General features: G+C 42.1%; 1 protein-coding gene across 1 annotated transcript in view; it reads left to right on the forward strand.

Moving 5' to 3' along the window:
• LOC126456651 (metaxin-2-like) overlaps positions 1-24,489 on the forward strand; it is a 189,023-nt gene that overhangs the window by 111,502 nt on the left and 53,032 nt on the right. Inside the window, exon 2 of the mRNA XM_050092395.1 lies at positions 17,034-17,303. Coding sequence (XP_049948352.1) covers positions 17,034-17,303 — 270 coding nt within the window. The remainder of the gene's footprint in view (positions 1-17,033; positions 17,304-24,489) is intronic.

Genomic DNA, 24,489 nt, shown 5'->3' on the forward strand with positions numbered 1-24,489 from the left:
GGATTCCGAAAACAGCGATCGTGTGAAACCCAACTCGCTTTATTTGTTCATGAGACCCAGAAAATAATAGATACAGGGTCCCAGGTAGATGCCATTTTCCTTGACTTCTGGAAGGCGTTCGATACAGTTCCGCACTGTCGCCTGATAAACAAAGTAAGAGCCTACGGAATATCAGACCAGCTGAGTGGCTGGATTGAAGAGTTTTTAGCAAACAGAACAGAGCATATTGTTCTCAATGGAGAGACTTCTACAGACGTTAAAGTAACCTCTGGCGTGCCGCAGGGGAGTGTTATGGGACCATTGCTTTTCCCAACATATATAAATGACCTAGTAGATAGTGTCGGAAGTTCCATGCGGCTTTTCGCGGATGATGCTGTAGTATACAGAGAAGTTGCAGCATTAGAAAACTGCAGCGAAATGCAGGAAGATCTGCAGCGCATAGGCACTTGGTGCAGGGAGTGGCAACTGACCCTTAACATAGGCAGATGTAATGTATTGCGAATACATAGAAAGAAGGATCCTTTATTGTATGATTATATGATAGCGGAACAAACACTGATAGCAGTAACTTCTGTAAAATATCTGGGAGTATGCGTGCGGAACGATCTGAAGTGGAATGATCGTATACAATTAGTTTTTGGTAAGGCGGGTACCAAGATGATATTCATTGGGAGAGTCCTTAGAAAATGTAGTCCATCAACAAAGGAGGTGGCTTACAAAACACTCGTTCGACCTATACTTGAGTATTGCTCATCAGTGTCGGATCCGCATCAGGGTCGGGTTGACAGAGGTGATAGAGAAGAACCAAAGAAGAGCGGCGCGTTTCGTCACAGGATTATTTGGTAAGCGCGATAGCGTTACGGAGATGTTTAGCAAACTAAAGTGGCAGACTCTGCGAGAGAGGCGCTCTGCATCGAGGTGTAGCTTGCTGTCCAGGTCTCGAGAGGGTTGCGTTTCTGGATGAGATATCAAATATATTGCTTCCCCCTACTTACACCTCCCGAGGAGATAACGAATGTAAAATTAGAGAGATTCGAGCGCGCACGGAGGGTTTCCGGCAGTCGTTCTTCCCGCGAACCATACGCGACTGGAACAGGAAAGGGAGATAATGACTGGCACGTAAAGTGCCCTCCGCCACACACTGTTGGGTGGCTTGCGGAGTATAAATGTAGATGTAGATGAATATGTTAACCAGGTCTTCGTGTTAAAAAAAGTGAAGACAATCGCTTCTCAAAGCCTGCAGAAAATTAAATAAAAATACGCAGGCTGCTGTAGCAATAGGCTTGGTTTCAACGTGCCGTGGCACAAAACTGCTCTTCTGCAGCCACCTATGTGATAGGAGGAGGGCTGTCACAACATAGGTGGCTAGTGATACTGTAAATGCACGCCGCTTAGCCGTTAACAACCCTAGTAATTCGACCAGTGCCTGGACTTTGAGCTTTTGTCGATGCTGTTACGGATTCCACATCAGCTGATAGTCCAGTGTGAGGCCCAGCAGTCTCTGCCTCGCCAAGCAGTGACACCAGCTAGCTGTTGATATGCGAGCCACAAACTAGATCTGATGGTCTCGGTTCTCGAGCCGATACCTCTGAATGCGGTTCACCTCCAGGGTGTCTTCATCTGATTTCGAGGTTCCTGAGTTTGGTGCTCGAATGTGTGACTTACTGCTGGGAGTAGCCAGCAGCTAAGCTTTAGCTTCTTCACTGCTGGCCTTACGCCATACTTGCTTCAGGAAGGCCCCTCACCAGCTGTATTATTCTACTGTGTTAACATGTTGTGGCCCCTTACACACACGTTTCACTTCAGGGCCACACACGTCACTGGCAGTTATGCTGAGGTAGAATTCTGCTGCCCTGATGACCTCTCATGGTTCCAGGACCTGGACATCCAGCTACTGTGTGGAAGTTATGCCGAATAAATAATGTTCATACTGGAGAAGCTCTCTTCACTCTGCACTAGCTTTGATACCGTTGGACACCATTACATATTAAGACCTTTTAGACAAAATACTAGATGCCTGTGTGTTTTGCGCACTAGGCCTCACAATTGGATTTTTTGACGTTGGTGTTGAAGGGGAGAACCGAAAGTATAATTAGTCTGTAACACACTCAGGGAAATTCCAGTTCAAGAAAGCCCTATTTCGATTACCGAATTTGCCTGCAGCATTTCAGCGCTTTATAAACCTTAATTTTTAGGTATTGTCTTGAGACAACGTCAGCTTATTACGTGAACAATGGTAAAATACCAGCAAAGTGGAATACGGCCTGGAAATTAGCGTTGGAAAATACTGACTGTCGAAAGGGAATGTGGAATTTCTTGGATGTGTTGTACAGTGTTGACAAATAAAGTCGTCTTCTGAGAAGACAAAAGGTATTCAAAACTTCCCAGGACAAGTCTGTTGCAGCAGTTCAGAGTTTCCATGTACTAACAGAATATTTCAGGCAGCTTATCTCAAATTGCTCTACAACCTCTAGGTGGTTTACTGAGGAGTAATCAGGAATATAAGTTTGAAGAAGAGCAGAGGCTAGCATTTAGGACGCTCAAAGAGGTCCTTTCATTGGATGTAGTTCTGAAAACTGGGAGCACAAAATATGAAGGTGATCTACATACAGATGAAGGCAACAAAGGGTTTGGAACTGTCTATTACAAAAATCTTTAGATCATAAGTTCCATCCAAGTTTTAACAAGAGGAAAATAGCTACATCTCAAGAGGAAAAATTGAGTAGTAAAGAAATAGATGTCTTGGCTATTGTTAACACTGTATTTATTCGGAATACATTTCAAAATGGTAGTGGCTTGTGCTGCATTCTAGAAGACCATGGAAAAGATTGAATTGTCACTAAGATGAGCAAGATGTGCTTTAATCTGGAAAAAGTATTCATCAACCATTGAACATCGATGTGGTTCTAGGATGAAACATGTAGATGCTTTAAACTGCAGTAAAAGTAGTTAGATTTCACTGATAGTTTAATTGCTAGAATTTCGATAGCTCATGAAACAAAACTTAGAACTACTTAAACCTAACTAATCTAAGGACATCACACACATCCGTGCCCGAGGCAGGATTCGAACCTGCGATCATAGCAGTCGCGCGGTTCCGGACTGAAGCACCTAGAACCGCTTGGCCACAGCTGCCGGAAGTTCGAGGAAAGAAGAGAGACAGTACTGTTCTCTATGCAACATAACATCGTCAAGCTTCCGTGCGGAAAGGACATAATGTTATTAAGTGAACCGAAAAGAAGTACAACGAGTTTATTATATAAGATTTGACTGTCAAGATGAAATGAGTTATAGTGTGTTTTAAAATTAGTTGCGACTTTTGACAGTTCAGTACGGAGCGAATGGAGGGAAACATAGTTTACAGCGTGTGTTGAACGCGTCAGCAGGCGACAAAACGCCAGTTCTGCTCGGCGTGTAACCTGTCAGCTGCGCAAGCTGGACGATCTGCAGTCTTTCTCTAACGATTTTACAGAAACTATAACGAAATTAAGTCTGAGTCTCGCACATCTTATAGTTTCATTCGTCAGCTTCATTATGAATTACCTATGATTTCCTTAATAGTCATAGTTACTGTGACATTTCGGTATTAGCTGAATTACTGCGAGAAATTCTTAAAGTTTGCAGTGAAAAATAGGGGTCACTATGGATTTGCGTTTGGTGTGTGTTAGGTCATACGTTGTTGCATATGAATTTTAGATAACATATTAAATTGTTATTTAAACCTCCCGTCACGAACGCACTTACCAGTGAAAAATGAAGAATGAAATATTCATGAATTCCTCGTTTCTCATAAACGGTCTGCGATATCAAAACAAGGTTTAGGCGGCAAATGACAGCATGCAAAGAGGTCATGGTTCAAATGGCTCTGAGCACTATGGGACTTAACATCTGTGGTCATCAGTCCCCTAGAACTTAGAACTACTTAAAACTAACTAACCTAAGGACATCACACACATCCATGCCCGAGGCAGGATTCGATCCTGCGACCGTAGCAGTCGCGCGGTTCCTGACTGAGCGCCCATCATGCAAAGAGAAGGGTATTTTGTCATACGATTAATATGCGAAACTTCCATATCTACCGTGATATTCAAGCAACTACATATTTTTTTACGTGAAACAATGTAATTTTTAAGGACCACCAATACACGGTTAAACGAGAATTGCTGAAGGTTTTGCAGCAATATAAGTGAAGAAGCTGCAAATTTATTTTTATACTGAGATTGGGCTTTCTCATAACTATTGGTAAATCTTGCCCCCAGTTACTAGTTTAATAATCCCCTGCTTTAGGATTCTTCAATTTCGACTGCATTTGAATGTTAGTGTCGTGTATATCTGCAAACTCTGCTGTGTTTAGGCAAAAAGAAGAAAATGTTAACACAGCAGCAAGAAAAGTAACGTATTACTCAACTGAACGTAAATTTCTTGTTGTTTTTTACCACATTACTTTTCACCTATGCCATATATTCTCAGTAGGGTTTGAATGAGCGTGATGCGGAGGAATCCTGTTTAATCTATGCTCTTTAGCGTTATCCATTTCGACGACGTTGACAGCGTAGAGTTTTTAGTTTGCACAGTACTACAATTCCACTAACTTCGCCTTACACAAGCTAGGTTCAACTTTATCCAATGCAACATTTCTTTGTACCCAGAGAAAAATAACCGCTTTCCTCCGCTACGTTGTTGGAGTTTTATCCATCACAGGTGAGTCCTATTGCGCATTTTCCATTATTATTGTGGAATTCAGAGTAATATTTTGCAACGGAACAGTAACTTCACAGCCGGTAAACGTGTTCTTGGACGCCCACTTATAACTCGTGTTCTGACATGCTTCACTGTCATTACTAATGCAGCGCCAATACGATTACCTCACGACTGCAGAACACTTCAAAGCCAGAAAATATCACTTTACAACGGGAGCTAATGAATGTGGGTACCTCTAATGCGCGACACCACGTGGTAGTGTTTATCGACGGCGTGTGGCAACAGAGGCGCCTTACCAACCGAACTGCCGGCGGCGTGGTAGGGAAAGCAGGCTCGCCATTGGTGATACATTGGCCACCTGGGCAACGTCGTCATGTCAGCTCCGGCGAGCCAAATGTCAAAAGCCGCAACTAATTTTAAACGCACTATAAGTAAAATATTGTATTGTGAATAAGAAATCAGTGAAGAATGAAAGTTTCTTTCACACATTACTCAAAGAGAATGAGCCATTATATACGAGTCCATCACACTGCATCACTTCTTTCAACTCACAAAGGATATAAGTACTCTTAACTGTTACAGATTAATTTACCAAGCTTACATGTCTCTATCCCACAATGACTTCAAAATCAGCAAAAGCAATTTACAACTATACGATCACAGAAAACTAATTTCGGAGCGCAGTCCCAGTAATTATTGACAGAGGGACTTGCTATCCTATTCCAGAAATCGAGAAGTGCTGCAGGAAAGAAGGAAGTGATTACATTTAAATTACGACAGAACACTCTACAGCCAATGGACAGATTGAGAAGGGCCGGCCGTTGTGCCCGAACGGTTCTAGGCGCTCCAGTGCGGAGCCGCGCTGCTGCTACGGTCGCTGGTTCGAATCCTGCCTCGGGCATGGATGTCTGGGACGTCCTTAGGATAGTTAGGTTTAAGTCGTTCTATGTCTAGTGGGCTGATGACCTCAGATATTAAGTTCCATAGTGAACAGTGCCATTTGAACCATCAGATTGAGGAAATTAGTTCTACTCTGGCTAAGGTTATCACTCTTGACGACATTAGCAAATGGTAGAAAATGGTCCCATCAGTTCAAAGCCATGAAATCAACATATCACCGGAGATTTGTGGAAATTCAGTTTTAATATTTGATAGGAGTTAAGATACACACACAGAGTGATCTCCATATCACAAAATTATTGGGAGAAGAAATTATTAACTGATATGAAGACAGTTGAAATCAACTGAGGGAAGACACTATATTACAAATTAGTAAGGCACAGGAAGAAAACTGTCGTACCTTCGACGACACAGGAGGAAAGCATTTAGTTACAAATCTGGTAGTTTCGTGTCAATAATAAGAATCCAAAAGGGAACAAAATTAAAGCTGAAGTCTAAGAACGTTTCTCCCTACCTAATTACGAAAGTCAAAACAGGTGATACGTATTATGAGTGCCATGAAAATGATAACCATCAGTGTCCCAGGACTACAGCAACATGTGCTCAATTTGTGCAACTCTGGCCAAGTTTCTGTTCAACATCCGAGTCTGTTAATTATCAGGATGGTCATATGTGGGAGTCAGATGTGCGACATAACGGTTTTCCTATGGACGGAATAAGTGACACATTAGTGAAGACGAACATTTCAAAGAAGCAGTTGTGTGTTCATGGTGAAAGCACGTTGTAATTCATGCAAACACGATACTCCTATGTATACGCAGCCACAGCAGCGCTCTAAGCGGACGGTAAGCTACATTTGTGAATTCGATATCGGATGAGTGTAAGTTCTGGCGTTCAAACTGATCTGGAGCACAGTTTTTACAAAAGGGAGCTTATGTAGCGCCATCAAAATCGGTAATGACTAAAAACGACATCATGTTCGTCTGTCTTTAGTTTCCTGAAGATCCTGAGGAGTTAAAAGTGGTACCTCAAAGGACAGTTTATTTATGAATCTACTGTAACCTCTGGGTCTTTACTGAAGATTGTAGATTTCTTTTAAGAACAAAAAATAGCTAATTAACAACAGAAGACCTGACCTCTTGCAGAAAGACGTCCTGTATGTACTCGTCAAAGTGAAGTTTTATTTACTACTGTTCCAGTTAAATAATTGAATCTTAAGCACAGGAAACGTGTATGGCAAGCAATACCTACATTATTTAATGTACCAAATAAGCCACCAGAACTGCAGGTGAAGGGAAAACCGCACAGACGTCGTAATAAAACGTCATAAGCAATGAAACTGTTTCCAACACAGAATAAACCAATTGCACAATTGTTGCTACGCGTAAGCCACAAACGGCAAGAAGATTCAGTTCACTTGCTTTTGAAGGAAAAGGAATAATAGCATTTACAAATATATTTGTGCATTAGAAAGTCGAGTGCAGAGGAAGAATATGTAAATCATTAGACATCATTAAAGAATTTTATTTGTCACAATACGTGCCTGTCGTAATGAGGAAAGACAACAACAGAAATACATGCTTTTGATGCATCAAGAAAGTATTTATATTTTCTTGCTTTCAGCGGACTAAGCTGCAATTATACACAATTTCGAATGCATTTCGTCATGTGTAAGATGTACTTTCGGCTGTTTTTAAATTTATTTCACGAACATTCATGTCTTTGATACTTTAGCATTGCTTGGAATGCAAAAACATAATAACTATTACGTTAAGATGATAAAAAACATTATTAAAAGCAAAAAGTTTATTCTTGCGTTCTTACGCCTAGCTTTCTCGCCACAAGGAGCCGTAGTTTTGTTCCAGCTATCAGACATAACTTTCACGCCACTTAGTGTATGTTTTTGACAGTGATGAAATTATTGTCGTGGAAAAGAAATGAGTTGCATGTGACTTTCTTTTATGACGTTTAGTATTACACGTTGAAACGAGGGAAAAAACAAGTATTAAATGATTTACGTCAGAATCGGAACCGTTTTTTCATACATTACTGTACAAATTGCAGAAACATTTTAATAAAATTTCACGCTTATCTGGATTAAAATAACGTAACAATTCAGACATAGTGTGACAGGTCATACTAGTACACAGGGTGAATCACCTAACGTTACCGCTGGATATATTTCGTAAACCACATCAAATACTGACGAACCGATTCCACAGACCGAACATGAGGAGAGGGGCTAGTGTAATCGTTTAACACAAACCGTACAAAAATGCAAGGAAGTATGTTTTTTAACACAAATCTACGTTTTTTAAATGGAACCACGTTAGTTTTGTTAGCACATCTGAACATATAAACAAATACGTAATCAGTGCCGTTTGTTGCATTGTAAAATGTTAATTACATCCTGAGATATTGTAACCTAAAGCTGACGCTTGAAACCTCCGACGTTCAGTTGCGTGTTGTAACTAACACGGGCTACGGTCGGCGAGCAGCATCTGCAGGGACATGTTTACGATGACGACCGTGTTGACGAGTGTGGCTCTAGTGCACTGTTGTGGTTTGGTCTAGCTGTCGCAGTGTCCGCATGTAGCGCTTGCTGCTGTTGTTATTCTGCATTCGTCTCCGCACGCAGACCAACTGTAGTACACCGTGTTACCAGACGTCTGTGATACTGTAGTGTTGTAGGAACTGTGACCATGGTGTATTCGAACTCTGAAAAGGCGGAGATGATACTCATCTATGGCGAGCGTCGACGAAATGCAGCTGAAGCCTGCAGGGTGTATGCAGATTGGTACCCGGACAGAGAGCATCCAACGTGCCGCACATTGCAAAACATCTACCGCCGACTGTATGCAACAGGTATGGTCGTAGCACGTAAACGGGTCCGTAACAGGCCCGTCACAGGAGAAGCGGCTGCAGTTGGTGTGATAGCTGCTGTTGCCATGAACCCACACATGGGTACACGGGACATTGCGAGAGCCGGTGGACGGAGTCAAAGTAGTGTCATGCGCATACTGCATCGTCACGGCTTTCACCTGTTTCATGTGTCGCTGCATCAGCAATTACATGGTGATGACTTAAATCATCGAGTGAAATTCTGTCAATGGGCATTAACAGAGAATGCGTTGCAGTTCTACCTGTTTATCGATGAAGCGAGTTTCACAAACCACGGGGCAGTGAATCTACGGAACATGCATTACTGCCCGTGGACAATCCTCGCTGCCTCAGACAGGTAGAGCGGCAGCGACCGTGGACTGTAAATGTATGGTGCGGAATCATTGGCGACCACCTCATTGGTCCTCATTTCATTGCAGGGGCCCAAACAGCTGCAACAAACATCGCGTTTCTACAGAATGATCCGCCAACGTTGCTCGAAAATGTCCCACTGGAAACGCGTCGACGTATGTGGTATCAGCATGATGGTGCACCTGCACATTCCGCAATTAACACTAGGCTGACACTTGACAGGATGTTCGACGGGCGTTTCATAGGACGTGGAGGACGCATAAATTGGCCAGCCCGTTCTCCTGATCTTACACCTCTGGACTTCTTTCTGTGGGGTACGTTAAAGGAGAATGTGTACCGTGATGAGCCTACAACCACAGAGGATATGAAACAACGTATTGTGGCAGCCTGCGGCGACATTACACCAGATGTACCGCGGCGTGTACGACAATCATTACGCCAGAGATTGCAATTGTGTGCAGCAAATGATGGCCACCACATTGAACATCTATTGGCCTTACATGTCGGGACACACTCTATTCCACTCCGTAATTGAAAACGGAAACCACGTGTGTACGTGTACCTCACCCCTCATGGTAATGTACATGTGCGTCAGTGAAAAAGATCAATAAAAAGGTGTTAGCATGTGGACGTAATGTGTTGTTCCAGTCTCTTCTGTACGTAAGGTCCATCACCGTTCCCTTTGTATCCCTACGTAATTCAGTGCTCTCCGATACACACGATCGAACAGCGGAGGAGTGGTACTCAAGCGTCAACTTTACGTTACAATATCTCCGGATGTAATTAACATTTTACAATGCAACAAACGGCACTGATTACGTATTTGTTTATATGTTCAGATGTGCTAAGAAAACTAACGTGGTTCCATTTAAAAAAACGTAGGTTTGTGTTAAGAAACATACTTCCGTGCATTTTTTTATGGTCTGTATTAACCAATTACACTAGCCCCTCTCCTCACGTTCGGTCTGTGGAATCGATTCGTCAGTATTTGATGTGGTTTACGAAATATATCCAGCGGTAATGTTAGGTGACTCACCCTGTATAACACTACAGGCACGGTACTAATACATTATGAACAAAAAAAAATAATCTTATTAATTCTGACACTTCTCCGTTCACAAACATATCGTTGCTAATAAGTGTAACATGACAGGCTGAAACATTTGTAGTCATATTATTAATTGTTGTTACAGTTTTTACAAGATATGGTAAGATACTGAAACGTAATTACAAATACTTTAAGTGTACTTAGGTTACCTTTTTACCAGCAGAGCTACAATAGGGCTCTCCAGATATCTCTTTATTTTTTCCACATTTGTTTCCTTACTGCTGCGGCCCTTTGAGGCCCTTTTTATACTTCTTTTCCAAGCTGAAATATGTTCAATGTTAACAGGAACCGTTGCTTGACGTGTAGTCACATTTTTATCCTGGCTTATCAGAAAAGTCTGTTTGATCAGTTTCTGCAGCATCTATTGCACTCGCTATCACGATTTAAAAATCGTGCCTGCGAGGAAATGAAGGGTATATTAACATTTTCAATACTAGTTGTTACATCTATAATCCGTTAATCATAAGAGTAATCCTGATGCAAACATTGCACTACGTATTGTTCCGCGTTTGCTGGAACCTCATTAGATTTCCGTTTCACGTGGGACTGCAGCCAAGCTGTCTCGAGTACTGTCAGGTACGATAATAAGGGTACGTTTTGTGCTGTGCGTTACGCGCACACCGACTTAGGGATAATATGGGACAACAGCTTTACCGGTGAACTTAACTTGGACAACACTGGCCGGTCAGCTGGTACACCTAGCCTGGAGTAACGTGGCCAGCTACATACAGTTCACACGTGGAAAGAGACAAGCAGAGGAGCAAAACAGCTCCGAATCTTATTTAATTTTCAGGCAGAATGAATTAATACACTGCAAATCTCCCACAATACGCTCCTCAGACGACTAGACGAAAACCGCAACACGCTATCGTTTTTAGCTAACGTACTGTTGTAATTAAAATCAAGCATTATGAAAATTCCTGACTTAACCACAGGGTAATTTTTCTGTATAAGCTGTGTGTAACGTACGAGTATCGAAGAATTTCATCGTACAGTTAAGTATTGAAGCAACTGAAGGTGTTACTTACTTCAGTCTTCTGGTGATCTCTTAGCTCCTTCCTTATCCGAATCGGAGAAACACATTTCAGTTCTAGAAGTGTCACGTGCTACGTTGACAACGAGTCTATCAACAACAGAATGCAGCAACCCAACGAGGCGGAACATTTTCTCTTCTTTTATTGCAAGTCGTTCTATATCCCGCAAGCGTTCGGCAGTGACGTGTGAAAAAGCTGCGTCCGTTATTTCCATTTCGTCTGGCAGCTAAAAAGTCTCTGTTACTTCGCGGGCCAAATCCCACAGCGTGGCTCCAGATCTGTCGGTTTCATATTGTAATGGTACAGTATCAAATGTACAGGGTGTTTCAAATATGACCGGTATATTTGAAACGGCAATAAAAACTAAACGATCAGCGATAGAAATACACCGTTTGTTGCAATATGCTTGGGACAACAGTACATTTTCAGGCGGACAAACTTTCGAAATTACAGTAGTTACAAATTTCAACAACAGATGGCGCTGCAAGTGATGTGAAAGATATAGAAGACAACGCAGTCTGTGGGTGCGCCATTCTGTACATCGTCTCTCTGCTGTAAGCGTGTGCTGTTCACAACGTGCAAGTGTGCTGTAGACAACATGGTTTATTCCTTAGAACAGAGGATTTTTCTGGTGTTGGAATTCCACCGCCTAGAACACAGTGTTGTTGCAACAAGACGACGTTTTCAACGGAGGTTTAATGTAACCAAAGGACCGAAAAGCGATACAATAAAGGATCTGTTTGAAAAATTTCAACGGACTGGGAACGTGACGGATGAACGTGCTGGAAAGGCAGGGCGACCGCGTACGGCAACCACAGAGGGCAACGTGCAGCTAGTGCAGCAGGTGATCCAACAGCGGCCTCGGGTTTCCGTTCGCCGTGTTGCAGCTGGGGTCCAAATGACGCCAATGTCCACGTATCGTCTCATGCGCCAGAGTTTACACCTCTATCCATACAAAATTCAAACGCGGCAACTCCTCAGCGCCGCTACCATTGCTGCACGAGAGACATTCGCTAACGGTATAGTGCACAGGATTGATGACGGCGATATGCATGTGGGCAGCATTTGGTTTACTGACGAAGCTTATTTTTACCTGGACGGCTTCGTCAATAAACAGAACTGGCGCATATGGGGAACCGAGAAGCCCCATGTTGCAGTCCCATCGTCCCTGCATCCTCAAAAAGTACTGGTCTGGGCCGCCATTTCTTCCAAAGGAATCATTGGCCCATTTTTCAGATCCGAAACGATTACTGCATCGCGCTATCTGGACATTCTTCGTGAATTTGTGGCGGTACAAACTGCCTTAGACGACACTGCGAACACCTCGTGGTTTATGCAAGATGGTGCCCGGTCACATCGCACGGCCGACGTCTTTAATTTCCTGAATGAATATTTCGATGATCGTGTGATTGCTTTGGGCTATCCGAAACATACAGGAGGCGGCATGGATTGGCCTCCCTATTCGCCAGACATGAACCCCTGTGACTTCTTTCTGTGGGGACACTTGAAAGACCAGGTGTACCGCCAGAATCCAGAAACAATTGAACAGCTGAAGCAGTACATCTCATCTGCATGTGAAGCCATTCCGCCAGACACGTTGTCAAAGGTTTCGGGTAATTTCATTCAGAGACTGCGCCATATTATTGCTACGCATGGTGGATATGTGGAAAATATCGTACTATAGAGTTTCCCAGACCGCAGCGCCATCTGTTGTTGAAAATTGTAACTACTGTAATTTCGAAAGTTTGTCTGCCTGAAAATGTACTGTTGTCCCAAGCATATTGCCACAAACGGTGTATTTCTATCGCTGCTCGTTTAATTTTTATTGCCGTTTCAAATATACCGGTCATTTTTGAAACACCCTGTAAAAACGCAGCATTTGTATGATGTGCTCGATCCTGTAAAAATACTTGTTTTTCATGTTTCTACGATACTTATCCACCTCTGTGATTCAAAACAAAGGACATAGTCGGAATAAGGTAAAAATAATTGTTTTTCATGTTTCTACGATACTTATCTACCTCTGTGATACAAAACAATGGAGATAGTCGGAATGAAGAGGATTTGATTTTTCATTTTTGCCTTAAAAATTTAATTGTTATGTTTCCTTAATTTAAACAACTTTTATGAACGGTGTTTCATAAAATATCGATAACTAAGAATTTGTAGTTGAAATGGAAACAGAAATTTAGCGTCAAACATGTAATTAGAAACAAAAGACGTGCATTTGTCATAAAAAATTAGTTTTATAATTACGAGATGTAGGTATTTCAGATAGAACGAGGGAAAAATATAATTGTGGGGAGTTTCGATCCCACGCACGAGCAACCACATTTGGGCAGAATTCCATTATGCTACCGACTGCGCTACGCGTTTAAGGCAGATAATATTCTCAACTGCACGATATACAATGATGGGAAAACTTCACAGCCGGTTATCTATGTAAATTTATGAAAAACATTAAGAAGAGCCTATTTCTCAGCAGTTTTTTTAACAGTGTTCCACGCGCGTGTCTCATTACGAAACAGAAAGCAGCCTCAGCCATTTTCATAATGCGTATTAACAGCGTGACAATCAGAGTACAATGCTGCAGGTTTTTAACATAAAAACTACATAGTTAAAGTGAGAGTAAGAAAAACGTTGATGGCTGTTAATACGTTTGAATATCTTAAAGTTTCATTTAAGGTAACATAGAAATAAAATACCTAATACATCAGTAGGACCTATTTCCAAGAGCGTAACAACACCAGTGTACGTGTGCTACGGCTTCTGACCAATCATTGCGTTTGTGTTTGTTTACATTAGGTTTATTCTTATGATGAACGGACTACAGTTGTACACTGAGGTACTTCAACAAATGTAGTGTATTGTAGCAGTCACATACAGCTGTCAAAGCAACAGATTGCGCTAAGGTAGCGCTGTGTGATCGCAGGAGATAGGGACCTGCGGTTTCTTTTTATTAAGACCATACATGACGGAGATCTGACAGCGAAAGTAAGTACACCTAAAGTTACTGTCACCTAAATTTGAGTGCATACTATTATCTTCATGAGTGGCTTCGAAATGACACCACTAGGGCAGTTTACTTTTTTTATACAAGATTTATTAAATTTTAGGTCTATTTTTGACTATTGTTTAGGACTATGACTTGTTTTAGGCATTATGTATTCATGAGAGGTTCGAGACATGAGATTGTGTCTAGGAAAAAGGGGAATGGCCTTTCAAATATACCACACGGAAAGACGGGTAGTCGAAAATCGTATGTCGTAGGGGTTTCAGAGAGAAACCACCTTCTTAAAATAATTGTTTACTTTTTGCCAGTTTCTTTTGTTGCTTACAAAGATAACCAAGAATAATATTGTAAAAAATTTTAAAATTATATTCCAACGTAAACTACTGCTAACAAACAACTGAGTGTTTATTGTTTCTCATTTCCTTCTTGCATTCGTTGCTTACTGTAATAACAAGATATTAGTAATGGGAAATATTAATATTAAATTTTTTATATTGGTGGTTGTAATTTTACCCTCTCATATGTCATTATTGAAGTTCTCATTCCTTGCACAAATTTTGAAACCTTCAAGAGGCGTAAGATATACAAAATAATAACTTTTTCATAGTTTCATTGTGTCGCTGTTGTCGATGGCTCAAAGTCTTGTCTAGGGGTACATTCTTACAGATGAAATTTTGAATTTGTAGAATCTTGATGACCGACATCACACCGTTTTTACATTTTCCACATTCAAAATAACCAATAATTACATTGTTGATGACAAACTTAGAAAACGTCTACTTCCATCAGAGGCATGTACACCACTACTTACCATCTGTGCTACTGACATGATTCTAAAGAGCTTAAAAAGCAAAAGAGTTTACAAACTTTCTTTACCAAGGAAGAATCTTCACCAAATTATATCATTATTTTATAAATAAATCCAGGAATAAATTTAATAATTAGTCAGGTCTTAAAATTAATAATATCAATTTTAAGCATACCAGAAATTTCGTAATTTCAAATATTTTTAAAAGAAGAGTAATTTTAACAGTTAGTACATATCGAGTGTAACACTTTTTTTATACATTTTAGCGTGAAATATAATACATCGTGTTCAAAATCATATGAATTCTGCTGAGATAATTTTGACCTAGACGCGAGAATAGATAGTATAAGTGGTATCGGTTATCTCTCTCTGTCTCTCTCTCTATGAATAATGTTAGAGGAGGGTGAATCATTATACGGTTCCCAAAGGGTTCAGATCGGTGGAATTTAAAACCGCATATACCGTGTCATGTGTTGGTGTCACGGTAATGTCATTATACACTCCTGGAAATGGAAAAAGAACACATTGACACCGGTGTGTCAGACCCACCATACTTGCTCCGGACACTGCGAGAGGGCTGTACAAGCAATGATCACACCCACGGCACAGCGGACACACTAGGAACCGCGGTGTTGGCCGTCGAGTGGCGCTAGCTGTGCAGCATTTGTGCACCGCCGCCGTCAGTGTCAGCCAGTTTGCCGTGGCATACGGAGCTCCATCGCAGTCTTTAACACTGGTAGCATGCCGCGACAGCGTGGACGTGAACCGTATGTGCAGTTGACGGACTTTGAGCGAGGGCGTATAGGGGGCATGCGGGAGGCCGGGTGGACGTACCGCCGAATTGCTCAACACGTGGGGCGTGAGGTCTCCACAGTACATCGATGTTTTCGCCAGTGGTCGGCGGAAGGTGCACGTGCCCGTCGACCTGGGACCGGACCGCAGCGACGCACGGATGCACGCCAAGACCGTAGGATCCTACGCAGTGCCGTAGGGGACCGCACCGCCACTTCCCAGCAAATTAGGGACACTGTTGCTCCTGGGGTATCGGCGAGGACCATTCGCAACCGTCTCCATGAAGCTGGGCTACGGTCCCGCACACCGTTAGGCCGTCTTCCGCTCACGCCCCAACATCGTGCAGCCCGCCTCCAGTGGTGTCGCGACAGGCGTGAATGGAGGGACGAATGGAGACGTGTCGTCTTCAGCGATGAGAGTCGCTTCTGCCTTGGTGCCAATGATGGTCGTATGCGTGTTTGGCGCCGTGCAGGTGAGCGCCACAATCAGGACTGCATACGACCGAGGCACACAGGGCCAACACCCGGCATCATGGTGTGGGGAGCGATCTCCTACACTGGCCGTACACCACTGGTGATCGTCGAGGGGACACTGAATAGCGCACGGTACATCCAAACCGTCATCGAACCCATCGTTCTACCATTCCTAGACCGGCAAGGGAACTTGCTGTTCCAACAGGACAATGCACGTCCGTATGTATTCCGTGCCACCCAACGTGCTCTAGAAGGTGTAAGTCAACTACCCTGGCCAGCAAGATCTCCGGATCTGTCCCCCATTGAGCATGTTTGGGACTGGATGAAGCGTCGTCTCACGCGGTCTGCACGTCCAGCACGAACGCTGGTCCAACTGAGGCGCCAGGTGGAAATGGCATGGCAAGCCGTTCCACAGGACTACATCCAGCATCTCTACGATCGTCTCCATGGGAGAATAGCAGCCTGCACTGCTGCGAAAGGTGAATATACACTGTACTAGTGCTGACATTGTGCATGCTCTGTTGCCTGTGTCTACGTGCCTGTGGTTCTGTCAGTGTGATCATGTGATGTATCTGACCCCAGGAATGTGTCAATAAAGTTTCCCCTTCCTGGGACAATGAATTCACGGTGTTCTTATTTCAATTTCCAGGAGTGTAGTAGTATATAAAAGTGGTGCCAGAAAAAGCTTTTGTGTAGTTTACCAAATAACGCTGTAATCAAAAGTACTCTTCTTCCATCCTTCTCGTCATTGCAGTTTCGTTCAAAAGATTGCTTATTTAAGAGTACGTGCATTCAGGCTCCTATTATCTCGGTTTTACAATAACGTAAATAAATGTACGTGCGAAATCGGTCATATTACGAGCATTACAATACCTATAAGAGTGGTAAGTAATGAGAATCGTATCAAAATGCGCAAAAGATAATTTCTAGCGGTATCGACAATTTCTTGCAGAGACTCGCCGATGTGAAAGCACTGAGCACGCAGTTCCGCGCAGTATCTGTTGTGAGGACCCGGCTGACACTGAGGGACGTTTCCCTGTACGTGCAGAAGGACACGCAAGACCTGCCGCTGCCCGAGACGGCCGAGTGCTTGGCTGCCAATGCTCTGCTGCGCATCTGCGGACTGCGGTTCGACGTCTGCGAGAAGCAAAACACAGAGTACATGTCTCCCTCTGGCCGGGCGCCCTTCGTCAAGTGCGGATCAGACATTGTTTCTGAAATGGTAAAACGTGCACTTTACTACCGCCGTTCCTAGCTAAATTTTCCTTTATCTTTATCTTTGATATACATATCACTTATCTTTTATTGAACACGCCAATAAAGGTAAGCACGTTTGCCTTTTCCTATTACTGTTCAGCACTACAAACGAACACTTCTTATTTACTGTTTTTTTTTTTTCCTTGTGGTGGTTCTTGGGAGTGGGAGGGCAGCGTAATATGGCGGATACAGTAATTATAGAAATAGAATACCGAAGAAGGAAATCCCTAATATTATTCTCTCTGAACCTTTCCAGAATAGGAATACAAAGGCTACTAGAAAAGGTTTGCAATTCGACGCAAGGAAGTCGCAGGAGACTGATTGTTGATGTGTTCTGAGAATAATTCTTACTGACATTGTGACTGCTGTTCCAAGTCAGTCGGTCACTAGCAGCGTTAGTTAGAACTGCTTGCCATGGCATCGTGGTGACGAAGTGAGATTCGGGCGGTTTTGTGATACAGCTTCGCGCGTGGTTTAAATATAGACGAGTGCTTTGAAGAAATGAGTCTTACTGTCGATGAAGTATGTCCACATCGTACAACTATATTCAGGTGGTACAGGGAATTCCAAAGAGGAAATTTCACGCTGGAGGTCGCTGAGAGGACGGTAAGGCCACAATCATCAGTTAGGGTGAAAAACATTGATTCTGCGAGGAAAATGCTAGACGAAGATTGGCAAGTGACCTACAAGCAGACAGAGGATACCTTACGGCCAAATGCGTCAGCAGTTTGTTCGATTCTGTATGATCATTTGCAAATAAATAAACTTTGTTGTTTCTGGGTGCCGCATAGACTGATGAAAGAGCTGATGATATGACAGGTGACTTGGTGCCGGGTGATATTAATAAAGTTTTCTAAGGGACAGTCTCATTATGTGAATAACATCGTGACAAGTGACGTGGCTTGGCCGTACTAGTATGACGTGCCGGCTAAGATTCAAAATAAAGTTTTGGTCTTTTAAGATGACGACACACTCGTAGCTGTCAGAAAATCCCGATCAGTAAAGAAGAAAATGATAGCTTTTTTTGTTTTTGTTTTTCTAATCGAGTGGAATTGTGGAGCATGGCTCTGAGCACTATGGGACTTAACTTCTGAGGTCATCAGTCCCCTAGAACTTAGAACTACTTAAACCTAACTAACCTAAGGATATCACACACATCCACGCCCGAGGCAGGTTTCGAACCTGCGACCGTAGCGGTCGTGCGGTTCCAGACTGTAGCGCCTAGAACCGCTCGGCCACCCTGGCCGGCTGTGGGGCATTTTTGGGCACACAGAAGATAGTCACAATAAGCAGTGCCTGCCCAAAGTCACCCAATATTTGAAGAACCTGCAACCGTTGGCAATAATGGACACTTGGTTCCTCCATCACGACAACGCTCCAGCTCACCGCGCCAAACCATGCACCCGATATTTACGGTGTACAGCACTGAAACGTCTTGAGCACCCTCCTTACAGTCCAGACCTTCCTCCTTGTGAATTAGCATTGCTCCCGTATGTGAAAATGAAGCCGAAAAGAGTGTAGTGTTCAAGTGACGAGGACCTCCTGAGGGGCTTGGGAGACAATAAGAAGTCACTCGAAAAGAATGAACGAATGTTAGACTATTTCAACACTGCACTGCTGGGCGAGGTTAATGAAGAACACAAGTCATTCCTTTGCTGAAACAGCCTCACATCATGATCCGAGAAATCTGTAACTAAACAGCAACTCAGTAGGTTCTGGAAGGGAATTTGTGCACTCAGCATTAACAGCACCTCCCTCATGCAGTGCGAGATCAGACCTATATGTGCAGAGCTATATTTTCATAAATTACTGAGCAAAATAATTCGTAAGGGTTCTGTTGAATTTACAGCCTTTAGATTTTTGTGTTTTGTCCTGTAACCGAAATTTAGCAGATACCATTTAGTACTCGTGTGCATGACTTCACACTTTTCATTATTTAATCAACTGCCACCTTTCGCACCATACATGTACCTTGTATAAATCGCTTTAGATTGTGTTTTCATCATCTGAAGGTTTTATGACACCGTAAACGGGAGCATCATCTACAAAAATCTGAGAACTGCTCAGATTTTCCCCTTCATAGCTTACGTAGATCAGGACTAGCAGAGGCCCTATAACACTTCCTTGGGGAACGCCACATATTAATTCTGTCTGACAGATAATCACGAATCCAGTCGCACAACTCAGACGATACTCCATATGCACACAATTTATTAAAGTCGCTTGTGAGGAACAGTGTCAAAAACCTTCTGGGATCTTAAACTAAGGAATCAATTTGACATCCTCTGTCGATAGCACTCATTACTTCACGAGAATAAAGAGTAACTCGAGTTTGACAAGAACGATGTTTTCTGAATTACCTCATGAGAATAAAGAGTTAGTTGAATTTGACAAGAACGATATTTTCCGAATCCATGTTGGCTGTTTGTAAATAAATCGTTTTCTTCGAGGTACCTCTTTATGTTCGAATGCACCATATGCTCCAAAATAGTACTGCAAATCGACTTTAGCGATATGTGTCTGTAATTCCGCGGATTACTCGTATTCCCTATCTTCAGTATTGGTGTGACTTGTGCAACTCTAGGTGCGAATCTTTTGACGAGCGAGCGGTTGTATGTGATTGCTAAACATGGACTTTTAGTGTCAGCATATTTTGAGAGGAACCTGACTAGTGTAAAATCTAGACCGGAGGCCGCTCCTTTATTAAGTGATTTAAGCTTTTCGCTATAGCGAGAATATCTACTTCTAAGTTCATGATATTGGCATTTTTTCTTTATTCACATTCAGAAATATTTACTGTGTCTTCTTTGGTGTAGGTTCTTTGGTGTAGGAATTTCGGAAAACTGTGTTTAGTAACTTTATGTTAATTTATTGCTTTTACGAAGTGTTTGCGCAAGTTGTATTGAAGATTTATGTATCTGAATTGTCGTTTTCATCAAAACACAATCGCTTAATCGTCACTAAGACGCTCCACGTGCTGGACAGGAAATTCCACTCCTTGTTTAGATTTTGACCGTGTCTTTGATTACAGCTATAAGACCTCCAGCTCATGTAGATCCCTCTTGCCGTCTTTAGCGCATATTTTTCTTATTGGCCAGTTTTCCAATTCCCCAGACTCTCTACATGCCATTGGGTCATACAGTGATACTTCTCTACCGTTTGTTCGTCGTGCTGGTTCAGCAGCATCTATTTGCCATGGAAAATAGCAACTCGTTTTCTCCTTCCTAGTTTCAGTTAGTAGCTGCAACGTGTGGAGTGACTTTGTTGTTATTACAAAATGTTCAGTCTGAATCGTCAGGCAGTTTTTTAGCACCATCTCAGTGGCTTGAAAGTTCCTCCGTATAAACAGACGCCTCTTTCGGCCGGCTGAATACTCCAGTAGTTTAGTTCTTGCTTATACGTATCCATGTGAAACGAAATCATCGTAACTGCTCCCATCGATACACAGTACGTGGTCATTTTTTGAGAAAGCCACCTAAAATGCTGTTATTAATCGCTGGTTTATCAGCGTAGTCTACACTGATATGTCCTGTGCCTGACTGACATTTTAGTCCTCTCGGAAGAGTAGTAGTCTGAAACCTTCACAGCGTTGAAAATTAAATGTCTCCGCTAGTGGCAGTGTTGATTTGTAGGTCGAAAATCGGATGATCTTCCTGCAAAACGAAGAGTTTTTAGTGTTCCATTATTAATTTCCTGCCGATATACATTCTGCTTATTAATAAAGGTGATTTCGTCTTTTCGATTAAAACTGAATTCCTTGCAGTGCGTCTTATTACTACTGGGTATAGTCGCTGAGCTTTATATTCGTAGCTGTCTAGTGTCTGCAGCAGCTTTCAGGTTAGCTCGCAGAAGCGTGCGATACACGGATAACACTTAGCTTTGATATGATATATGTCTTATGTCCAACTGTGCTTAGTGTATGTTTAAAGTCCCGGATACGCAACACAATATCTGCAAGTTTTTTGGTAAACACAGAGTTGCAGTCGTTGTGGTTCTGCGGCGTGAATGTTTGCTTGCTGCGAACTTATTAAGTCTTGAGTCATAACTGACCACATATAGCCGGTGTCGGAAGTGATGTATTGCTCCTTAAAATCTTTTCAAACGGCCATAACTGAACTTGTATATTGCATATTGCATATTACCGTTAGTCGTGACAAGATGTATTCGAGGTCAGTTGTATATATGTCAAGCAACAGGGAAACTACAATCGACACCTATGATAATCCCACACTGATCATCCTCGTTCCTCTTACTGTGTACAAACTATTTCACTAAATACTTGACCGACCTTTTTTTCAATTTTTTCTGTGGTTAGGAGTAGACGCAGAGTCATTACTTAGAATACCGTTACTTGTTCTTTACGTTGCCGTAATACTGTATAGCAATTAATATACTTGTTGTATTAAGAATATAACATATCACTAGACGGTTATTAGGTGTATAAACTTATTTTTTAATCACTAAGCGAATGTAACATTGTTCCGTTTGTGATATAACGAACAGTGGCAGTCCAGAGAATCATAGAGTAAAAGACCGTCTAGGCTAGTAAAAAAATTATGCCTTCTTGTTAAACTTGTGTTTATACTCTTCCAACTCTCGCGGAAAGGAATTTGTCTATATAAAAAATAAAAATTATAAATATGACACGCATAGAACTTTCGCTGTTGTGTTGTTGTTATTGTTGGAGAACACTGGTAGACTTTCAAAACATTCTTGTCATTTATTGATAAGCAAATTACCGGAAGAACACCAAGCACATACTTCTAAACTGTCAATAGGCTGGTCTTGTACTCAGTGAAGTTCAGGGACTGGGAAATATATAAATATCCAACCAAGAGGCTGAAGAGTCGCCTTTATCCTGCTATAAGATTTCTTTATTTGGTAATGGGGTGTTTTCTTTGATGACGTAACCTCCTACTAACAGCAATATCGACATCATTTATCACTTCTTGAAAATCTCCCCTTAAATTTCTTTCAAAAGAACCCAGAACATATTGAAATTGACTTTGTGACAACCAGAACGATGATAGAATTTTTTGTATTTTTCACAGTTAGAAGAATACAGTTTGAGGTCATTCATAACAAAACATGTTTTGTGATAGAGAGAAGTACTCTTCAGAGTACACGACTTGTTTTCATTGGTCAATATTCTGCATTTTGTGTTTCTCACAGATTGAAATTCTCTTCTTTCCATTCAATCAGTTAAGACAATTACGTTGACACCTGCGACAAACTGGACGGGATTTGGAAAGTATGCAGATAAGCTATCAGGAATTACAAGCTTTGAATCGTTTCTTGCCAAGTTCTGGAATAACGCAGCACTATGTCGAAATTAACGTCTCTTCCTTCTTCCTTGGATAGTCTCTGTTATTACAGGATCAACGTCACACAGTTCGTGTTTCAGGCTTAGGAGCAATATAGCAATATCGGTGTAAAAAGATTTTGTCTTCGTGGGTGGGCTATTCTTTCTGAGAATTCTTTCAGTAAATTTCAGTCTTGCATCTTGCTTTCCTAGGGTCAGTTTTCTGTGATCGTCCCACGTTAAATTCCTCCGTACACGAACTTCAACATTTTTAGTGGGTGTGACATTTTTCATTAAGTGTTCAGCAGTAATGTAATCAGTAACGAATCTTTCCTCTTATTTGTTCGCAGCACATTGCATTTCTTTACGTTCAGAATGAACAGTCTGTTCTCGTACTAAGCCTCGATCGTCTACTGGTCTTACTGTAATTCTTATCCACTAGACCAGGGGTTCCCAGACACTGTTGTGAGTGCCACTGGTGGTACGCATGGACATTTAAGGTGCTACCAATACGTGTAAACAAATTACTTACTGATGTAATTAAAATTATTCTCTTACGTTATTTAATTTCTAATTGAAATGATAGTGAGAAAACTGATAAAAGTAGCTCTGTAGAATTGTCAAGAAAACAGTTGCACCGCAGAATGTCTGTTTTGCACTGTAAGCAGGACTCAGAAAAATCTTATTGTACCCTCTGTATCCGTCCCTCCATTAGCCGTCGCTGTCTTGACACGGAATGAATCATCTTGTTTTGCCATTGGCTGTATTTTGATCGGGTCTTGATCGCGCTTATTCGAATGTTTTCATACCGCTTTGCAACTGCTTCCAAGTTAATGTGGAGTACCACCAATAAGTGGAGCTGCAGCAGTCATTACGCAGTGTACGGTTAGTTCTCATTATTGTCGCTTTGTTGGCTGTTGAGCCTTGTCTAACCAACAGGTTAGGCGTGGCGCGGCGCAGCGGGTGTAGACGTGGGCGTCAAACCGTGCCGTTCTGTGCAGTAAACAGGTTGCGCGCAGTGTCAGTACGTTAAAGAAAATGGTTCCTCCGTGCGCGGCTTTGTTTGGACGGCTTCCCTCTTTTTCTATTATTGTTCAAGTGCGCACGTGCACTGCGTAACACTGCTGTGCACTTACGAACAGTTCTGCATGGTGAAGCGCGTCGGGCGTGGACGCCGCTTTACTTTAAATGGCATCGTGATACAAAGAAAGCATGCTGCAGGAATCCTAGCGTACATATTACAAAGGTCATCCACACCTCCTCCCCGACCCCGGAGTTAGTTAAAAGGTGAACACGCTATAGTGGTACACACCAATTTCTAAAAAGTCTAGTACGCAGTGACAAAAAGTGTGGAAACGCCTGCACTAGACCATTGAAATAGAAAGAATTGTAATACCCTCTTGGGGCATATTGCAAACTACTTTTTACTGAGCCACTTGAACGGAGTTGATATTAAATTTGTACGTCAGGTATGTCAGAATATCAAAACACTCGGGCAGGCTTATCACAAAATAATTTCCAATTCCAAAGCGCTAGTTATAAACAGTTAGATGGCTTAGCGAGTCCCAAGGGCCTCTGCATTAACAGTAAGATGGCTTAGCAACCGGTTCTCTTTTAGTCCACTTGTGGTAGAAATATTCAACGATCAGTTTGCAAAACTTTTCTAGAATAAAGAGCGGAAATATTAAATATTTGTTAAAAAATATAGATCACGTACTGCATATGTGGACGGGCACTACAAGACATTTGAACACGTTTCTGCAAAACTCGAACAGTGAACGTAAAAACATTCGATTCACAATGGAAATAAGCAACAAATCCATAAACTACCCAGATTTAAATACTGGCA

Source organism: Schistocerca serialis, chromosome 2, assembly GCF_023864345.2.
Source record: "Schistocerca serialis cubense isolate TAMUIC-IGC-003099 chromosome 2, iqSchSeri2.2, whole genome shotgun sequence".
Lineage (NCBI taxonomy): Eukaryota > Metazoa > Arthropoda > Insecta > Orthoptera > Acrididae > Schistocerca > Schistocerca serialis.